The following is a 16,846-nucleotide window of genomic DNA, read 5'->3' as shown; positions in this document are numbered from 1 at the left end:
GACATTCCGGATGTCATCGCAGCTCAGTCTCATCTTTCACTCTCCGTTTTTTCACCCGCTTCCTCCTTCGGCGGCTCACACCGACTCTCAGTGATGTTCTGCCGAGGCTGAGCCCCGCTGTCCCCGTCCCTCCTCCGAGCCTCGCGGTCCCGTTAGCCGGCGATGGTCGGCTGATTTCCAGAGATGTAGCCGGGGCAGCAACACCTCCGCCACTTGGAAACAGTCCGACATTTTTCTGCGGAAAGTTTTTTTCTCTCCTCGGATGGAAGGAGTTTTGAGACAAAGCGGCAAACACGGCGTGGTTTTCTCCTCTGTTCTGGTAAGTTACCTCCTACAGTTTTAACAAGTCACATATTTAAACCTGAATAGTTACAGATTTGTTCTTGAAGAACTGCTCTTACTAAAGTCTCTCATCACAGCAGCATTCTTGTATTTTAATTTATGGAAAGCGTGTTGTTTACAGTAATGTTTAGCAGGTTATAGAAGTGACACGTAACTGTATCTGTTTTTCCTTAAGAACTTTTTTAATAGGCTACGTGAGAAATATGGATTGAAGAAACGATAACAGCGTATCCACCACACTTTTTAGAAACAGCATATAAAACCGGTATAATTTATTCATTGTTTCTTGAAGCAACTTGTTTTTCCCGTAAAAAAGAAAAAGAAAGAAAAGAAAACCCCCTTAAACTGAGTAAGTTGCATTTATTTGGGGAACTAAGATTTAAATATTTGTTTATAAGAAAATACGTCGCTTTTGTTATTGCTACCCGTACATTTAATAAATGTAACCAAACTATTTTCTTGCATTATTTTCACAATGAGTAAAATCTGACCTATGCACGACAAGACGCATCCCTCTTCAAAACTGGCAAAACGGGAGAACAGCTTGGTGTGTTGATTTTCCTTAGCTGGAAAGTTTGTAGGAACTGGGACAAGCAAGCCTCACTGAGGACGGGTTCAGTTATTTTGCCCCAATGATTTTGTAATTAGTCGATTATTCGATCAATACTACCTATTTCTGGCTCTCAACAATTAAAATGAGATAATTTATGTTAAACAAACCTTTGTTAAAGGCATTAAAACATTTTGAGTGTCTTTGTTTCTTTGAAATGTGAGTCAGTGTATTTTGTGGATTTGTAATAAATAAATATGAGTTAAACATATTTCTTTCTTTCTTCCTTTTTTCTTCCTTTCTTTTTCTTTCTTTCTCACATCTGTTTGTGTGCCAAACATTATGCAAACACTTCACTTCCTCCACATGTGCTACAGTCATGTTGTTGTGCCTTTATCAAATAAAGAACCAAAAATAAATGTAATAATTTCTTCCCTTTATGATTTGACAAAATTTCAGCAGTATTATTCAGTTAAAATGAACGTGTTATTCAGGTCCTTTGTAGAACAGCTGATCAGTTTTTCCATTAACATAATAAATAGGAAACGATTTTGGTTTGTGTTTCACGTCATCTTATTTTTGAAAGTTTCAGAACGTGAACATCACCTTTAAGAATATCATCACAGTTTCCACAGGGAGTGTTCACACTCTGGTTTTCTGTCGTGGCTTTTCTAATCTCACTGGCTGTTTAATATCAGACTGGGTGGATATTTATCATTTACTGTAAAAATTTCTGATTATGATAAGAACTTTGCTTTGTCTTGATAAATTTCTATTAATAGTGTTAAATAAGGAACAAAGCTAATAGTATAATTGTGTTATTTGTATTATTTTCTGTCTGTTGCACAGCAAAAAGTACATTTGAAATCACAATCCTGAAGAAGCCTGTTTCAAATGGGAATGTTTTTCAAGAACATTATTTATGTTGTTGATCCCATGAATGCTGTCTTAAATAGTTTTTTAATCATAAGTTTTATCGTTATCACAATATTATCCCAAAATATTGCGATATAATCCTAAATCCATGTCGCCCATCCATCCCTATATAAAACAATTGGATGTCTGATAAAAGACAGAGGTTCATTCACTGATTGTACAGGTTTAGTCATATGTATTTTTATTTTTAGTGGCTTTTAGTTTGTCATAAAATGAAAAAGTGCCACGTTAGTCAGGAATATCCATATTGTCACCTTTAGGGCTGCACCGATTGCAGCTTTCTGGCCGATTACTGATTACCGATGATCGATCTTTAACAACTTGACCTGCTGATTCTGTTTTTGGTCAGTACTATTTTTTAAATTTATTGGTGCTGTTTATTTATTTATTGGAAATTGGTGCACCTCTGGTCACCATCCTAAAATGACGGCCTTAGTCAATTTTTACCAAAAGTATTCAAATTCAAAATTACTTTATGAATCCCAAAGGGAAATAAAATGTTGTTGTTACTCAATAATTTAGATTTTTCAAAGAGTTATTGAAGATCGTGTCACTACCTCTTTATTTCTAAAATATGTCTTAGGCAAAACAAAAAAAATCACCTTTGGCAAAAAAATGACTTAATCCGTTTAAGTCATGGCTTAAATGGCCATGACTTAAAGGTGACTTCATATCGTCACCTTCCTAAAAGGTCATATCGTCATCTTTTAGGAAGGTGACAATATGACCCTTTTTTTTCATGTTTCCTCTTTTTATTTTTATTTGTATTGTGCACTTCACCAACAAATCAGATCAAAGTTGGCATTGTTTCAAAAGCAACTCTCAACAGGTGGGCTTTTACTCTAGATTTAAAGATGTTTCAGCTGTTTTGTGGTTTTCTGGAAGATTATTCCAGATTTGTGGTGGTGCGTAGAAGTTGAATGGTGCTTCTCCTTGTTTGGTTCTGGTTCTGATGTAGAGCAGACCAGAACCAGGAGGTTGTCTGGAAGGTTGATACAGTTTGCTTCATGTTCCTCGTCCCTTTTCACAGTGATGACGTTGGAAGCTCACCTCTGACAGCCACCATGTCTTGGGGGGAGTTCATCGAGCTGCGGGACCTGAACTCCAGCAGAGAGCAGATAGAACTGGCAGGCCCGCGTTCGCCGTGCTCACCCCCACGCCTGGAGCGAACCAACGCCTTGAGGATCAGCCCGGGGAAGGTGCCGGACCTGCTGAGCCGCGTGGGCATCATCCGGGTCCTGAGCAGCTCTCAGGATCCCCAGTTTGTGGAGGAGAAAGGAGAGGGACACAACTTTCAGCCCTGCAGCCACGCTCAGCCAACATGGTGCGACCTGTGCGGCGACTTCATCTGGGGCCTTTACAAGCAGAGCCTGCGGTGTGTCAGTGAGTCCGTTTAAAGTTTTGGTGCATCTGCATGGTCGGGGAGAGCAACGAGAGATTTTCAGACAGCTTGTATGAAATATGTTTTTCTGTTATGACTTTTTAGGTCTGCTAAAAATGTTGTGCTACATGTAGGGCTGGACAACATGTCTGAAAAACCTATCACGATAAAAGCATTTCATATTGATCTATTGATCATTTTTGATTCGTTTTTTGGTTTTAAATATCTGGAATACTTCCAAACTGGTGGTGTGGATTTTCCTGTTTTGTTCACAGTTTTCACTCCACACTGTTTTTTATGTTTAAGCAGTTATGAGACCTAGTAGTGAAACCTTAAACTGCTGCTACGCAACTTACTCATTAGGTTGTTGCTAGGTAACCAAAGAGTGAGTTACTAGGTAACCAAAGAATGAGCGAGTTAGTTAATGCCACCAACTCTGCTTAGCTCACAGTGAGAGGTTGAGTGGTCAAAGCCTTTTCTCTGCATACATCTCCCAGAAAGCTGTTCTGGATCAGAGTTCAGTGAAATTATTGAAAACTCTACCAAACGTATCACATGTTTATCACAATGTATATTGTTACTGATTTATTGTCCAGCCCTCGGTACACAAAACAAAAAACTCAGAACAAGAATAAAAACCTTACTCTATACTATCAGTACAATGAGGCAACTTAAACTGAGGAAAATGCCATTAATTCTGCAGATTTAGCTTTAAATGGCCCCAGACTCTCAACACTTGTTATCTTTGTTGTTTTATGTCATGTCAACAAGGCGGCATGCTTTTACATCTGTACAAAACACAATGTGTGACGGGAATACTAGCACATTCCCCTAAACCAGGGGTGCTCAAGTCCAGTCCTCGAGAGCTACCATCCCGCAACTTTTAGATGCATCCTTACTCCAACAGACCAGGATCAAATGGCTGAATTCCCTCACCAGCAGCCATTCATTTGATACAGCTGTGCAGGAGCAGAGATGCATCTGAAAGTTGCAGGATGGTGGCTCTCGAGGACTGGACTTGAGTACCCCAGCCCTAAATATACCACCCCTACTGTGAAACATGGTGGTGGCAGGATTATGCTGTGTTGCAAGGTCAGGGAGGGTTGTCAGAGTTGACAGGAAGACAGATTTAGTTTTAAGTTGTGATGCATATATTACTACCTCGTGTGTTCAATAGGGCTGATTGCATTAATCGTAATGAATCAATTATTGAAATAATTCTCAACCAATCTCTAAAGTACTAGAGTATACCAACTCTAAAAAGGCCATATGCTGAAAGGAAAACATATTCACAGCAGTATTTAACTAAGCCAAACATTTAAGGTAAAGAAAACTTTCTGTTCTATGGTGAAGTATGGTGAAGAGAGAGCTGAGTCAAAAAGCGAAGCTCTCAATTTACCGGTCGATCTACGTTCCCATCCTCATCTATGGTCATGAGCTTTGGGTCATGACCGAAAGAACGAGATCACGGGTACAAGCGGCCGAAATGRGTTTCCTCCGYAGGGTGGCTGGGYTCTCCCTTAGRGATAGGGTGAGAAGCTCGGTCATCCGGGAGGGACTCAGAGTAGAGMCGCTGCTCCTCCACGTCGAGAGGAGCCAGTTGAGGTGGCTCGGGCATCTGGTCAGGATGCCTCCTGGACGCCTTCCTAGTGAGGTGTTCCGGGCACATCCCACCCGGAGGAGGCCTTGGGGAAGACCCAGGACACGCTGGAGGGGCTATGTCTCTCGGCAGGAATGGGAACATCTGGGGGTTCCCCCAGAGGAGCTGGAAGAAGTGGCTGGGGAGAGGGAAGTCTGGGCCTCCCTTCTGAAGCTGCTGCCCCCACGACCCGACCCCGGATAAGCGGCAGAAAATGGATGGATGGATGGATGGATATGTTCTATTTCCTTAAGTGGCATAGTTTGTACTTCACCAGGGTCAAATTATGTACATAAAAAAAAATCCTATTACTTACCTTTTGCTATCCAAATATTAATCTGTTAATAAAAAAAAAAATAATCACCAGATTAGCCTTACACTGTGCTGATGTTAAGTTAAGCAGAAAGGTTGAGTTTCTTACCTGCAGATGCTTCTTTGCTGAGCTAAAGGATGCTATGTTACTGCATTTCAGTCAATAAAATATGTATTTTTTTATTTTTTTAAAAAATTATTTGTAATTTTTTTAGGTTTTATCATATCTCATAAAATTCACTTATGTGGATGAAAGAGAAATCTGTAGAATGTGACCGTTTTTATACGCTTAATTGGTTAATCATCAGAATGATTGATTAATCTACAGAATAATTGATTACTAAAATAATCGTTAGTTGAATCTCTAGAGTTCAGAAACAACAAAGAGAGCAAGGATGAGTGTTGCTTACAGAAACATGCTAGCACTAACCTATGTGCTTGTTTTGGTTTTAATAGTGGTTTAAAGTAGGCTGTTTCTAGCACACTGTAGGTGGTTTGTTGCTCTGGTCATAATCAAAACAGCAAATCTGTTTCCTTTATTGCTCACTGAGCTTCGCAGAACTTTCGTTCAGGCGTCTGAAAGCACCTGAACAGAAGAAAGCAGTTGTGGTTTGTGCTTAATCTAAAGTGCCCAACCATAATCTTTTATCTTTCGTCTAAATTTAACCTCCATTTATTTATTTCTAACAACTACAGTAACACTTCTGAGATAAGTGATTCCTATTTGTCCATTTATGAGTACTCAAGTAACAGTAGCACTACTTCAACATATTTTTACTTAAGTAAAAAAATGCTTTTTTACTCTTGCTTTTTTACTCAAGCAAGAGTAAAAAAGCATTTCATAAAAAGTTTACTCCGGTACTGAGTATCTTTTCAAATTCTCAATCATTTGAAAAGATACTAATTTTAGTGCATAATCAGATGGACCAAACAAAAAAGTTAAGTGGACATTTTGGCATTTTAAGGATGAAAATGACAATACTTCATATACAGTAGGTAAAAAAGAAAAAATGAAACTAACAAAAACTGCAGATGTGTGTCACTATCTGGTGAATTTTTGGTTAAAACATGTTTGTTATTCATTCAGTGAAATTGCTCACAGTGGGTAGAAAATTCAGAAATTTTATTCAAATAAGACTTGTGGTACTTTACAATAAAATTACTCAAGTACAGTGCAGTAAAATTACTCCTAAAACATTTTTTTTCAAAAGAGTTACTCAAGTAAATGTAAAACTCTGCTTGTAGAGCAACAACAACATTTATGGGTCACCAAATTACAAGCATAACCTGAGATTTTTCTTCTTTGTTTTTGTATTCTTAGGTGTGTGTGTCCTGAACTTATTAAACTTTCTGAATGTGCAGATTGCAGATTCACGTGCCACTATCGCTGCCGTGCGCTGATTCGGCTGGACTGCAGCTGGGAGCGAGGCTCTACGGCGGACCTCACCGCTGTCGTGGAGCACACAATCGAGACCGACACCAATGTGGTGAGCCCTCTCGTGTTTCACTGCAGTGTCTTTCCTAGCTTTGTTAGTGGAAGTGAGCACTGCCCACAGGCAGGACTCTAGTAGGCACTGTTTCTTCTTATTTATGGACGTCATATCAGGACTTCTCTATAAGCCTCTCATATGGCAGGGCTGGATTGCTTTAAATAGACCTGCTTTACAACCAAAAACAGGAACCATTTCTTTAGTGCATTAAAAAATATCCGTTATCTTATTTATCCAAAGGTCAGTAAGTTTACTTATATCAACACACCGTTTTGCTTGAAAGCTGCATCTCAAGCTGGTTTGCAATAAACAGCAGCAGCTCTGAAAAGGAAAGTCAGATGATTCAAATGAGAAGTTTGTTACCAAAAAATTACCTGGTGCAAAAATCTGGGTCAGTGGTTTTAAACGAGAACGCAAATCTGTGGGGAAAAATCTGAGCACATTAAAATTTTTATGCAGTGATCAGTTCTAATTCTTTGTTTGCTTGAAGAGAGTTTTAGAAATGACCTGCAATGTGTCGAAACAGTTTGTCTTTTCCTGCTTAATGCGATTTCCACCATTACATCACCTTCTTTTCTGTCTTATGTTTTGCCCAACAGCTTTTTTTTTTTGCTCTTAGAAAACGCAATATTAGCTGCAGATATCTTTACACAAATAAAGTCATAGGTTTTAACCCATTTGGTTCCAGGTACAGAACCACATAAACTAGTAAAAGAAAGGTAAGAAAAGTAGTTGGATGAAAAGTATCGTTTATATGCTCTTTCACAGTACTAAATAATCTGTAAATAAACTAAAAATAAAAACACTGACAGGCCACGCTTACTGACTTATGTAATCTATAAGTTGCATAGGTGAGGTCTGCTTTGTGTCAAGGAAGATGGTGGAAGATTTCTGGGTGTAACATACCTCTAGTTTATACTAGGACGTCAGATAATGTGTTTCTAAAAAATACTTCTTTCTACATTTCCTTTTTCTCGCTTCAGTTTTAAGCAGAAATACACAACCAGCTTCTCAGCTGCTGAAAAAAATGATACAGATAAATGCAAGAAAAACCTTCCAACCTGGAATACCTTTAGTGCTTTTGGTTCTGCTCAGTTCTGACACAAACTGGTGTGGAGGGGACATTATCAATTGATCAGTCAATCAAGTTTATTTGTATGGCACATTTCAGCAACAAGGCAGTTCAAAGTGCTTCAGATCATAAAAAGAGAACCATGTTGAAGAATACAAACCAGAAACTGTAATAAAAAAAAATCTTCATGCTTCAAAATATTAAAAATAATAATAGTAAAATTATTAATACTATTGATAGTAGTAGTATTAGTACTTCAGATTACATGGACTTTTTGGTAAGACCAAGATCACTTATGTTAAGAGGAAATTAAATACGTTTGTACTTCTGTTTGTATGTTGGTTTTATTCAGTTTTGTCAATCATTCACATATCCGCATGCTAACACATTTTTTATTATTCCTGCTGCTATCAAAGTAACATTGATTATTCAGGAAAGCAAAATGTAGTAACACCTCTTCAGTGAGCTGAGCAGCAGAGCTCAGAAACAGGTGGGGGAGGGATAGCACTGCTCTACTTTATATTTAATGAAAAGGACTGAAACCAAAAGGACAAAATGAGGTGGAGAAGATTGATCTCTTTACAGATCATCTGTCTCATGTTATACTGTCACAGCATACTGACAGTTTCAACAAATAAAAACACATTTTTTATAAAAGTTAAATACTGTTGTTGGTTGAAAGTAAAGTGAGTTTTAGTTTAAAGGAAGGGTACTTTCAGATGACCTTTTCTGTTGTTCTATTAATTTCATGAGGATGTGAGATTTGAAGTAGGTACTGGAAATGAACTTCTTCTGAGAGTCCATCTGGTGATATTACATTTTAAACAGTTTTCCGTAAAGACGGAACGACACATGTTTAATTTAGGCTGTTTCACTCGTTTTACATTGTAGACATTGAGGCAAAAGATCAGAAAAACTGTTTGGAGTTGGCTTTCTGGCCAGTTGTGTATTTAATGTTAGAGGTTATTAGATACCATCCATCCATCCATTTTCTTGCACCCTTGTCCCTTAATGGGGTCAGGAGGGTTGCTGGTGCCTATCTCCAGCTAACGTTTCGGGCGAGAGGTGGGGTCACCCTGGACAGGTCGCCAGTCTGTCGTAGGGCAACACAGAGACACACAGGACACACAACCACGCACACACACACTCATACCTAGGGGAAATTTGGAGAGGCCAATTAACTTCAACAGTCATGTTTTTGGACTGTGGGAGGAAACCGGAGTACCCGGAGAAAACCCACAGGGAGAACATGCAAACTCCATGCAGAAAGACCCCAGGCCGGGAATCAAACCCAGAACCTTCTTGCTGCAAGGCAACAGCTCTACCAACTGCGCCACTGTGCAGCCCCGTTATTAGATACCAATAGTAACATTTAGTGATAACCGTATATAAAAAGTTAGATCCTGACCAAAGTTGCACTCATTTAAAATAAAAACCTAAATTAGGTTTCCCTGATTTCTTGAGCAGGAACTGCAACTTGACCAGGCTTACAGCTGAAACTTAAACGGGAACTTTGTTGTTCTTACTTCCCTCTTCAAACAGTCCTAACTTGGTACTTGTTTTCTTGACAACACTTCTCCACTAATAGATGCAAAGCTCTAAATTTGCAGCTTCGGCTCTCGCAACAAGAGCTTTTTAAAAATCACGTTTTAAATCAAAAATTCGTTGACTCCCACTGTTTCTTTTCAAACAGATTTGTTTTTTCATTCTTTTTGAATTTGCATTGAAGATAATAACCATGTGACAACAGGCTGGGTGTGAATTAATGGCAGAGTGCATTTTTTAAAAGTTTGGTCTAGAAAGCTCACATGCTGGCCAGGCTGTCGCCACGGAAACCCCCATCATCACATGACATTCAGGAGGCGGGAGAGGAGGAGGAGGGGAATCCTTCCTCCATGTGGGATGTTCAACCTCTGGCTTTAGATCAAACTCTCATTAGTACAGAGGGAAAATCATGATAAATTAAACTAAATCTGAAGTAGTTGGCTAATTTGTAAAATAGACAACTACTTCTTACATAGGAGGAAAATTAGTATTTGTAATATGAACTTTCAGTTATTTGGATGTGATTTTGTCTATAAAATTTGGTCAAAATAAGTTATTTAATATAAAAGGCTAAGTATTAGTCAATCATTTTTGCTTTTAACTGCATATATGAAATACACTTATAATCAAACAGTTGATTTATTGATTTCTTTTTAAAATGATTGCACAAAGAGTGATATTTAGGGTGTTTCTTTTTTTTGATTACCATGTTTTATAGCTGATTAAAAAAACATTTTTGTTAGCTGACGGCTAATTTGAATACTGCCTAATTAGGTAAGGAAGTAAAGTCTTTACCATCCTTGTACATTTCCATAAAGCTTACACAAGCACAGTCCTGTCCTCAGTTATATTAACACAAGAAATGCAACAGCTGTAGCAAAACTCATGAATGGGCTTTCCTTCACAATCTTTTTGAAGCTTCATTTATCTGTTTGCTTGTATGCAGTTTTTCCTTCCACTAAGCCTTACCCTAGAATATTCTAGCAGTCCTTATGGAGGGTGTTAGTCATTGACATCTGGACCGCCTTCAAGGCCGTAACATTATATTTCTATTATATATTTTAAATTGGCCTTATGCAAAATCATTTTTTCTGAGTAATTCTACATTTGGTTTTCAATACCTGTGCCTAATGTCACTCAATGACTCAGTAAAATATGTCATCCTCACTTTTTGATCTTAATTACTTTAAACAAATGAGTTTTAGATTATAAGAAGGGACAGAGCTTCTTGAGGAGGTTTAGATCCTTTAAGGTTTCATCAAAATATTTCATGTATTCTATAAGTTTGAAGTGGAGAGTGCACTGCACCATGAGAACCAGGGACTTAAAAAGGATTAACGATCTAATAAAGCAGCCTGGTTGTGTTCTGGGGATTGCTCTAGAACCTAAGGAGATTATTGTGTAATGTTATGGACAACCCTGAGCATCCCCTATATAAGACTATTATTCAACCGTGTCTTTCAGTCAGTGGCTTCAATAGAACCCATGTAATACAGTCCGCTACAGGAAACCTTTCTCGTCCACAGCCATCAGCATCTTTGAAGAAAATTGTGTAATATGAGTTACCATATTGTGAAATATGAGTCCATATGCCATCTGATCATAAAGTATTAATCTGACTAAATGATCACATCAATCATTTAAATCTTATAAATTACACAATCAGACGGACCAAAATATACAGATATGTAGAAATTTAGGTGTTTTAAAGATCAGAAAGAAAAATATTTATATAAATACCAGAATTACAAAAAAAATCATGCAAAAGAAACACTTTTCCAAATAATTTTTTGAAACTTCAACAAAAACTGCAGATTAACTGGTGATTTTCATAAAGATTAATACTTTATGATCAGAGATAATGTATTTCTAATTATGAAATATTTTATTTAAATTACAACCCAACTCTGTTAAGACCAGAGTTGAGTTGTAATTACTCAGTTACATTTACTTAACCATTTGGAAAAAAACAACAACCTTTTAGGAGTATTGTCACTATGCTGCACTTTGTATTTTTCCTTGAGTAATTTTTATTATGATATATCACTACTCTTACTTGAGTAAAATTTCTGGGTACTCTACCCAAGGTGAGTAACTTCACTGATTGAAGAACAAGCTTGTTTTTAACAAAAATAAAAATCACCAGTTAATCTGCAGTTTTTGTTGAAGTTTCAAAAAATTATTTGGAAAAGTGTTTCTTTTGCATGATTTTTTTTTTTGTAATTCTGGTATTTATATAAATAATTTTCTTTCTGATCTTTAAAACACCTAAATTTCTACATATCTGTATATTTTGGTCCGTCTGATTGTGTAATTTATAAGATTTAAATGATTGATGTGATCATTTAGTCAGTACTTAAAGCCTTTTTACCAGATACTTTTTCTTCTTCTTGGAAGCCTACTTTTTTCTCTTACTTGAATAAAAATGTGCAGAAGTAGGCTACTCTACCCACCTCTGCTTCAAATCAAACCAGTTTCATTATTTGCGGATGGGGGGGGGACGCATGGTGGGCTCTCCGGCATTTCCGTCCAATCCGGACCCTCTCCGGCGTTTTGTGTATTTCTAAACTGGAAACCAACGGCCTGGGTGGGGCCTCGGCGGGGGGACGGAAGCGCGGCAGGCGGGGCCGAGAGCTCCACACATCCTGTTTCACACACACTGGAAACGTGGCCGGTAGTTGAGAGCTACAGAGAGGAAGAGGGAGGAGAAAAACTGGGTGAGTCTGCGCGGTTTGTTGTTGGGCGTTCATAGAGACGTTTTATCGTGCGCGAGATAACCGTTGGAAGTCTTTAACAGTGACCGTTACTTAGCATCGGCTAACAACCACTTTCGCCAATTTTGTGTCGGTAAATCACTCAGAAGGTCGTTTAAAGTTTAGTTTTGAAAAGTGAGTTGATTATTATTATCATTAGCGATAAGAACCATGGCAAGCGAGGCGAGCAGCTCGGACAAGACTCCCTCCTTCGAGATGACCTGGGGCAGCTCCACCAGCAGCGGCTACTGCAGCGAGGAGGACTCGGACTCAGAGTTCGAGCAGTACTTCACCGCCCGGACGTCCTTCTTCCCCAAACCCCGAAAACCTACTGTTACTAATGACGTTAAGAAGGTGAGACGGAGAAAAAAGTCAAACAGAATAATTCTTCATGAAAGTTTTTGGAAAGGAGAAGTGAGAGCAGACCGGGTTGGGTGGTCAACTCTCGCGTTGTTTCATTTATATATGTCTTCTGTTTTCATCAAATAGAGGCGAGTTCGTAGTTTAAAAAGTTGTTGACATGGGGAGAATTTGCACAGCCTGTTCTGTTTCTACCTTTAATTATCATATGTTAGCTCCAGGGAACCCCAGCAGGCCTGATTGTTGCCAAGCAAGTTTCCTGGTTCTGGGTGGAGTTCTGCTTCCTCTATTTTCTGGTTTCAGCACTCAGAAACTTTATTCTTTTATCTAATTTTTAGTAATTAAAAAAAGTTTGTAGAGCACAAAACACTAAAATTCCAGTAGGGGTTGCTTTCTTTTTCGTTATTACAATTCCAGGCCCACTGGTGCATTCTTCTTGAAATCAGCCCACATGTTATGTTCTTGTGACGCAGATTTGCTTCTCAAGTTTCCAGCCCAACACCCACCATTCATTGTCATCTGGACTCTGGTTTTTGGCAAATTTCACAATTCTAAGTGACTCATAAAATCTGATGGTTTTAATCAGTATCTCTATCTTTTAGTCACACGCCCACACTGGGGTGTCCGATTCTGTCTTGATGAGAAACAGATTAAGTTTACAGTAAATATATTGCCTTGCGGAAGCCCTTGTTTATGTTGTTGGCGCTCCTTATGCAGGCATGTGGAGGCACAGCTTTATTGCATGTTCCTTAGCACAGGTACATTGCAAAATGCCAGTTTCCGCTGACTCACTAAATTACTGACTCATTAGGAACAATTGTTAACTCTCCATCTAGGAGTATTACTATTGATCTCCCACTTGATATTGATTTATGTGTTGCAAATTTCTTTTTAAATAAATAAATTAAGAGGTTAAATTTTGAGCTGAAATGACAATTTAGGGCTGGATTTCTAATTTTCAATTCATTGGCAAGTCAAACACTGAAACATCTGTGGGTTTTTAGTTCTAAAAAGGTACCAGCATTTGCTACCTGCATGCACTTAAGATCAGATTAAAGCTATGCATAAAGAGGTATAATCTTGTAATTTTCTGCAGAACATTTCTTCCTCTTTTTTTTTATGTTATCTTCCATTTCAAAAATCAGCTGAAGCCATTTTTGGTGCTTCCCTAAGTACAGATACATGGATTTAACACTTCTGAAGTCTCAGCTGTAACGACTGCTTAGTAAATGTTGCATAGTGTGACTAGCAGGAATTTGTGCCTCAACACCAGGCCAAATTAGGCTGCTGGTCGTCTACTTGCCAGAGGCCAAATGTGCGTGACTGCAACATGACTGTAGGTGTGTGGTTTGTCGGGCAGCTGACCTAATAGGATGTGGCTTGAAACAAGGGCTAGCTTTGTCTCGTGAGAGTCTGAAGTTGAGGGGGGGGCAGAGGCTATTTTTACATGAACACCAGGCTGAGGAATGCAATGCTGTTGGTCGCAGTCGTTGCACAGCTGCAAGTTATTCCCCCTCCCTTCTTCCTCATCCTCCCTGCCAGCCTCCCTTCCTCCTCCCTTCAGCCCTCCTACGCAGAGGGATCAGAGGAGTTAAGCAGGACTAGTGAGGGCTGACATCATCATGTTTCCCTTTGCTGCGTTGTCAGGAAGTTGAGTCTGATGCAACTTGTGTGAACCCATAGGGGGAAATTCATAACATGTTAGGAAAACGACAATGATGGAGTTGTTTTAGGTCTAGTAAGTTCCCCTGTCTGTAAAATCCCGTGTGAAATTAATTTACAGTCTTTTGTGTATAGATTAGAAGAATTACATTTTTGTGTCATATTTTGTACTATTTGGAAGAAAACGCATATATCTATCTATCTATATATATATATATATATACACACACACACACCGGTATATAAATCTCTCATGATAGTATTTCTGACTGCTGTAATTTTTTTTCTCACTTTGAAATTTTAAATACTACATAAATAAAAACAATAAAATATCCTCAACAATATATCATTTCATTTTTAGGTGGCAAAATTTTAGACATCTGATTTATTTATTTTTGCTTTCATCATGTATACATTTCTACTTAAAGATATTGTGCTGTTTTAGAGAAACAGCGCCACCTGGTGCATCATCACTGTAACTCCTCTCTGTCCTTTGTAGGATGAACAAATCCAATGTGAGAAACAGGAGCTAACAACTGCTGAAATTCTGCAGAAAGTGAAGGAATACAACTCCCAGATCAATAGCAATCTGTTCATAAACATGGTGAGTAGTTATCTAAAACTAATTTTTAGCAGAAAGGCTTTTTTTGTTGGGGTGTAATGTTATTTTAAAATATTTATATATATCTTTTAACAGAACAAGGATGGGTCCTACACTGGTTTTGTGAAGGTTCAATTCAAGCTAGCACGCCCCGTGTCGGTCCCAGCGTCAAAAAAAGGAGGTGCTGATGCTGGAGGGAAGCGAGCCAGCGGAGTGAAGCGTCGCACCTCCTTCTACCTGCCAAAGGACGCCTCCAAGCATTTGCACATAAGCTCCCGTACTTCTGCTCGCGAGGTCATCGAGGCTCTGCTGAAAAAGTTTACTGTGGTAGACAATCCTGGCAAGTTTGCACTGTTTGAGCGCAGCGAGCGCCATGACCAAGGTAGTGTTTCTTTTTTTTTTTTTTTTTTTTTTTTTTAAAGAAAAATCTGGTCCTATTTTGCTCTTTCAGAAAATAATCATTTCCATTTTGCCTCCTCCAGTTTATGTTCGCAAGCTCTCTGACGACGAGCGTCCTCTCCGTTTACGCCTGAATGCTGGACCCAATGAGAAGCTCCTCAGTTTTGTTCTCAAAGAAAATGAAACTGGTGAAGTGAATGTAAGCGAAGCATCCGCTTAAAAGAACCAAATCCAAACTTCTAATGAATCTTCCAGGCATTCACATGTCCTTCCCCCCTCTGTTGCAGTGGCATGCTTTCTCCATGCCCGAGCTGAAGAACTTCCTGCTCATCCTGCAACGTGAGGAAGAGGAGCACGTCAAGCAGATCGTACAGCGATACACTTTGGCTCGCACCAAGATGCTGGAGGCGCTGTCCGGCTCGACCCCCGGCTGAAACCTCTCTGCGCACGGAGTTTGATGTGCAGCAGCCTGGCTGGCCAGCTGTGACCGGACGCTGCTGCATTCAAAGACTCCGGAGAAAACAGCGGAAGAAAAAAACACCTCTTGGTTGAACGAGAGTGTGAGATAGGGCGCAAGACTATGAGAGAGTAAGAGCTAGCGCGTATGTTGGTGTGAAATGATGCGAGAGATGAGAAGTGCCTTACACCTGGAGAGTCTGATGTGCCTGAGAGAATGAGTTGAGCGGACTGAGACTGGCAGACGGGACAGTGACGTTCTGCAACGGGTGCCGTCTGATTATTCTGGACTTCAGCTGACAGACTTCATCTTAAAAAGCAATGCAGCTTTTTTTTTAAAATCCTTTGAAAACTTAACAGCTTTATTTTACTGTAATGGAGCCATTTCTAAAAACAAACAACTAAATTGACATGTTCGGAAAGGATAAAATTCCTTTATTTTTTGCCCTCTGTTTTTATTTCAAATGCCCCAAAAATCTTAGATTGGATCAACATTTCTGGATTGTAATTCTTCATTAAAAAAAAAATCCCTTGTCTGTAGCTGAAAGGTATTTGAATTTTCATTGCATCCAAGTCTGAAGAGCTGCCATGTCCACTCCACACCCCTGATGGGTGCAACTCTTTACTTAGCGGTCACTTTGTGAGTATGACTGACGTATGGACATTTGTATGAGATTATGAATGTCAGAGAGCTGTGTCACAGGTCACGCTGCGTGACTGGATTTATGAATGACTGTTGCCATACTTGTGTTTAACTGGACGCTGCTTATCATTCCTTTTATATTTGTGTTTTTCTCTGTTAATCACTAAAATGTTTGTCTTCTGTTTTCTTCAACTTTTCCTGCACTTTTCCTGTTTTAAATGTAGCATTCTTATGGATGTGTGACAGATGTGCACAGCATTTAATAAAGATAACAAACTAAGCGGTGGTTTTCTTTGAGAGACAAGAATGGGTAAGACAACTCCTGAAGGGAAATGCTAATCAACAAACTAAGTAGGAATTACTTCCCTTTTTTAAAAAGATTTTTGTCACAAGCAAATATTCACTGACAGTAACAGAAGGGTAATAAAGTGTAGAAAGTTTTTTTTAAGATGTACTGATGGGGGTGGATGGTAATGGTTTTTTTTGTGTGTATTTTAATGTCAAGAATCAGAGGAACATTCTATATGAATATAGTCATCACTAGCTACAATAACTGAAGAATTTGAATTAATGTAACATGGGCTTTTGACATATTTCTACATGTATCCCAGTTACACGGGATTAAGTTTGAGTAGTGATCCTTTTTTTCTTGAATAAAGAAAAAGGATCACTAGTATACAAGGTGATCATTTTTGTGGATCACTA

General features: G+C 38.8%; 1 protein-coding gene across 2 annotated transcripts; it reads left to right on the top strand.

The window, feature by feature from the left end:
* Window positions 1-16,421, top strand: LOC103464507 (ras association domain-containing protein 1). Of its 2 annotated transcripts, XM_008408653.2 has the most exons (7): window positions 1-319; window positions 2,859-3,211; window positions 6,523-6,647; window positions 14,542-14,646; window positions 14,740-15,025; window positions 15,126-15,241; window positions 15,330-16,421. In XM_008408653.2, the coding sequence occupies exons 2-7, from the start codon at window positions 2,893-2,895 to the stop codon at window positions 15,474-15,476; spliced, it is 1,098 nt and encodes a 365-aa protein (XP_008406875.1). In that variant the 5' UTR covers window positions 1-319; window positions 2,859-2,892; the 3' UTR covers window positions 15,477-16,421. The 2 variants fall into 2 exon arrangements, with proteins under 2 accessions (XP_008406875.1, XP_008406876.1); XM_008408654.2 differs by lacking the exons at window positions 1-319; window positions 2,859-3,211; window positions 6,523-6,647 and adding exons at window positions 11,828-11,984; window positions 12,181-12,374.
* Window positions 16,422-16,846: the final 425 nt, after the last annotated feature.

Source organism: Poecilia reticulata, linkage group LG5 (assembly GCF_000633615.1).
Source record: "Poecilia reticulata strain Guanapo linkage group LG5, Guppy_female_1.0+MT, whole genome shotgun sequence".
NCBI classification, from domain to species: Eukaryota; Metazoa; Chordata; class Actinopteri; order Cyprinodontiformes; family Poeciliidae; genus Poecilia; species Poecilia reticulata.
This window is presented reverse-complemented; position numbering and strand designations above follow the sequence as displayed.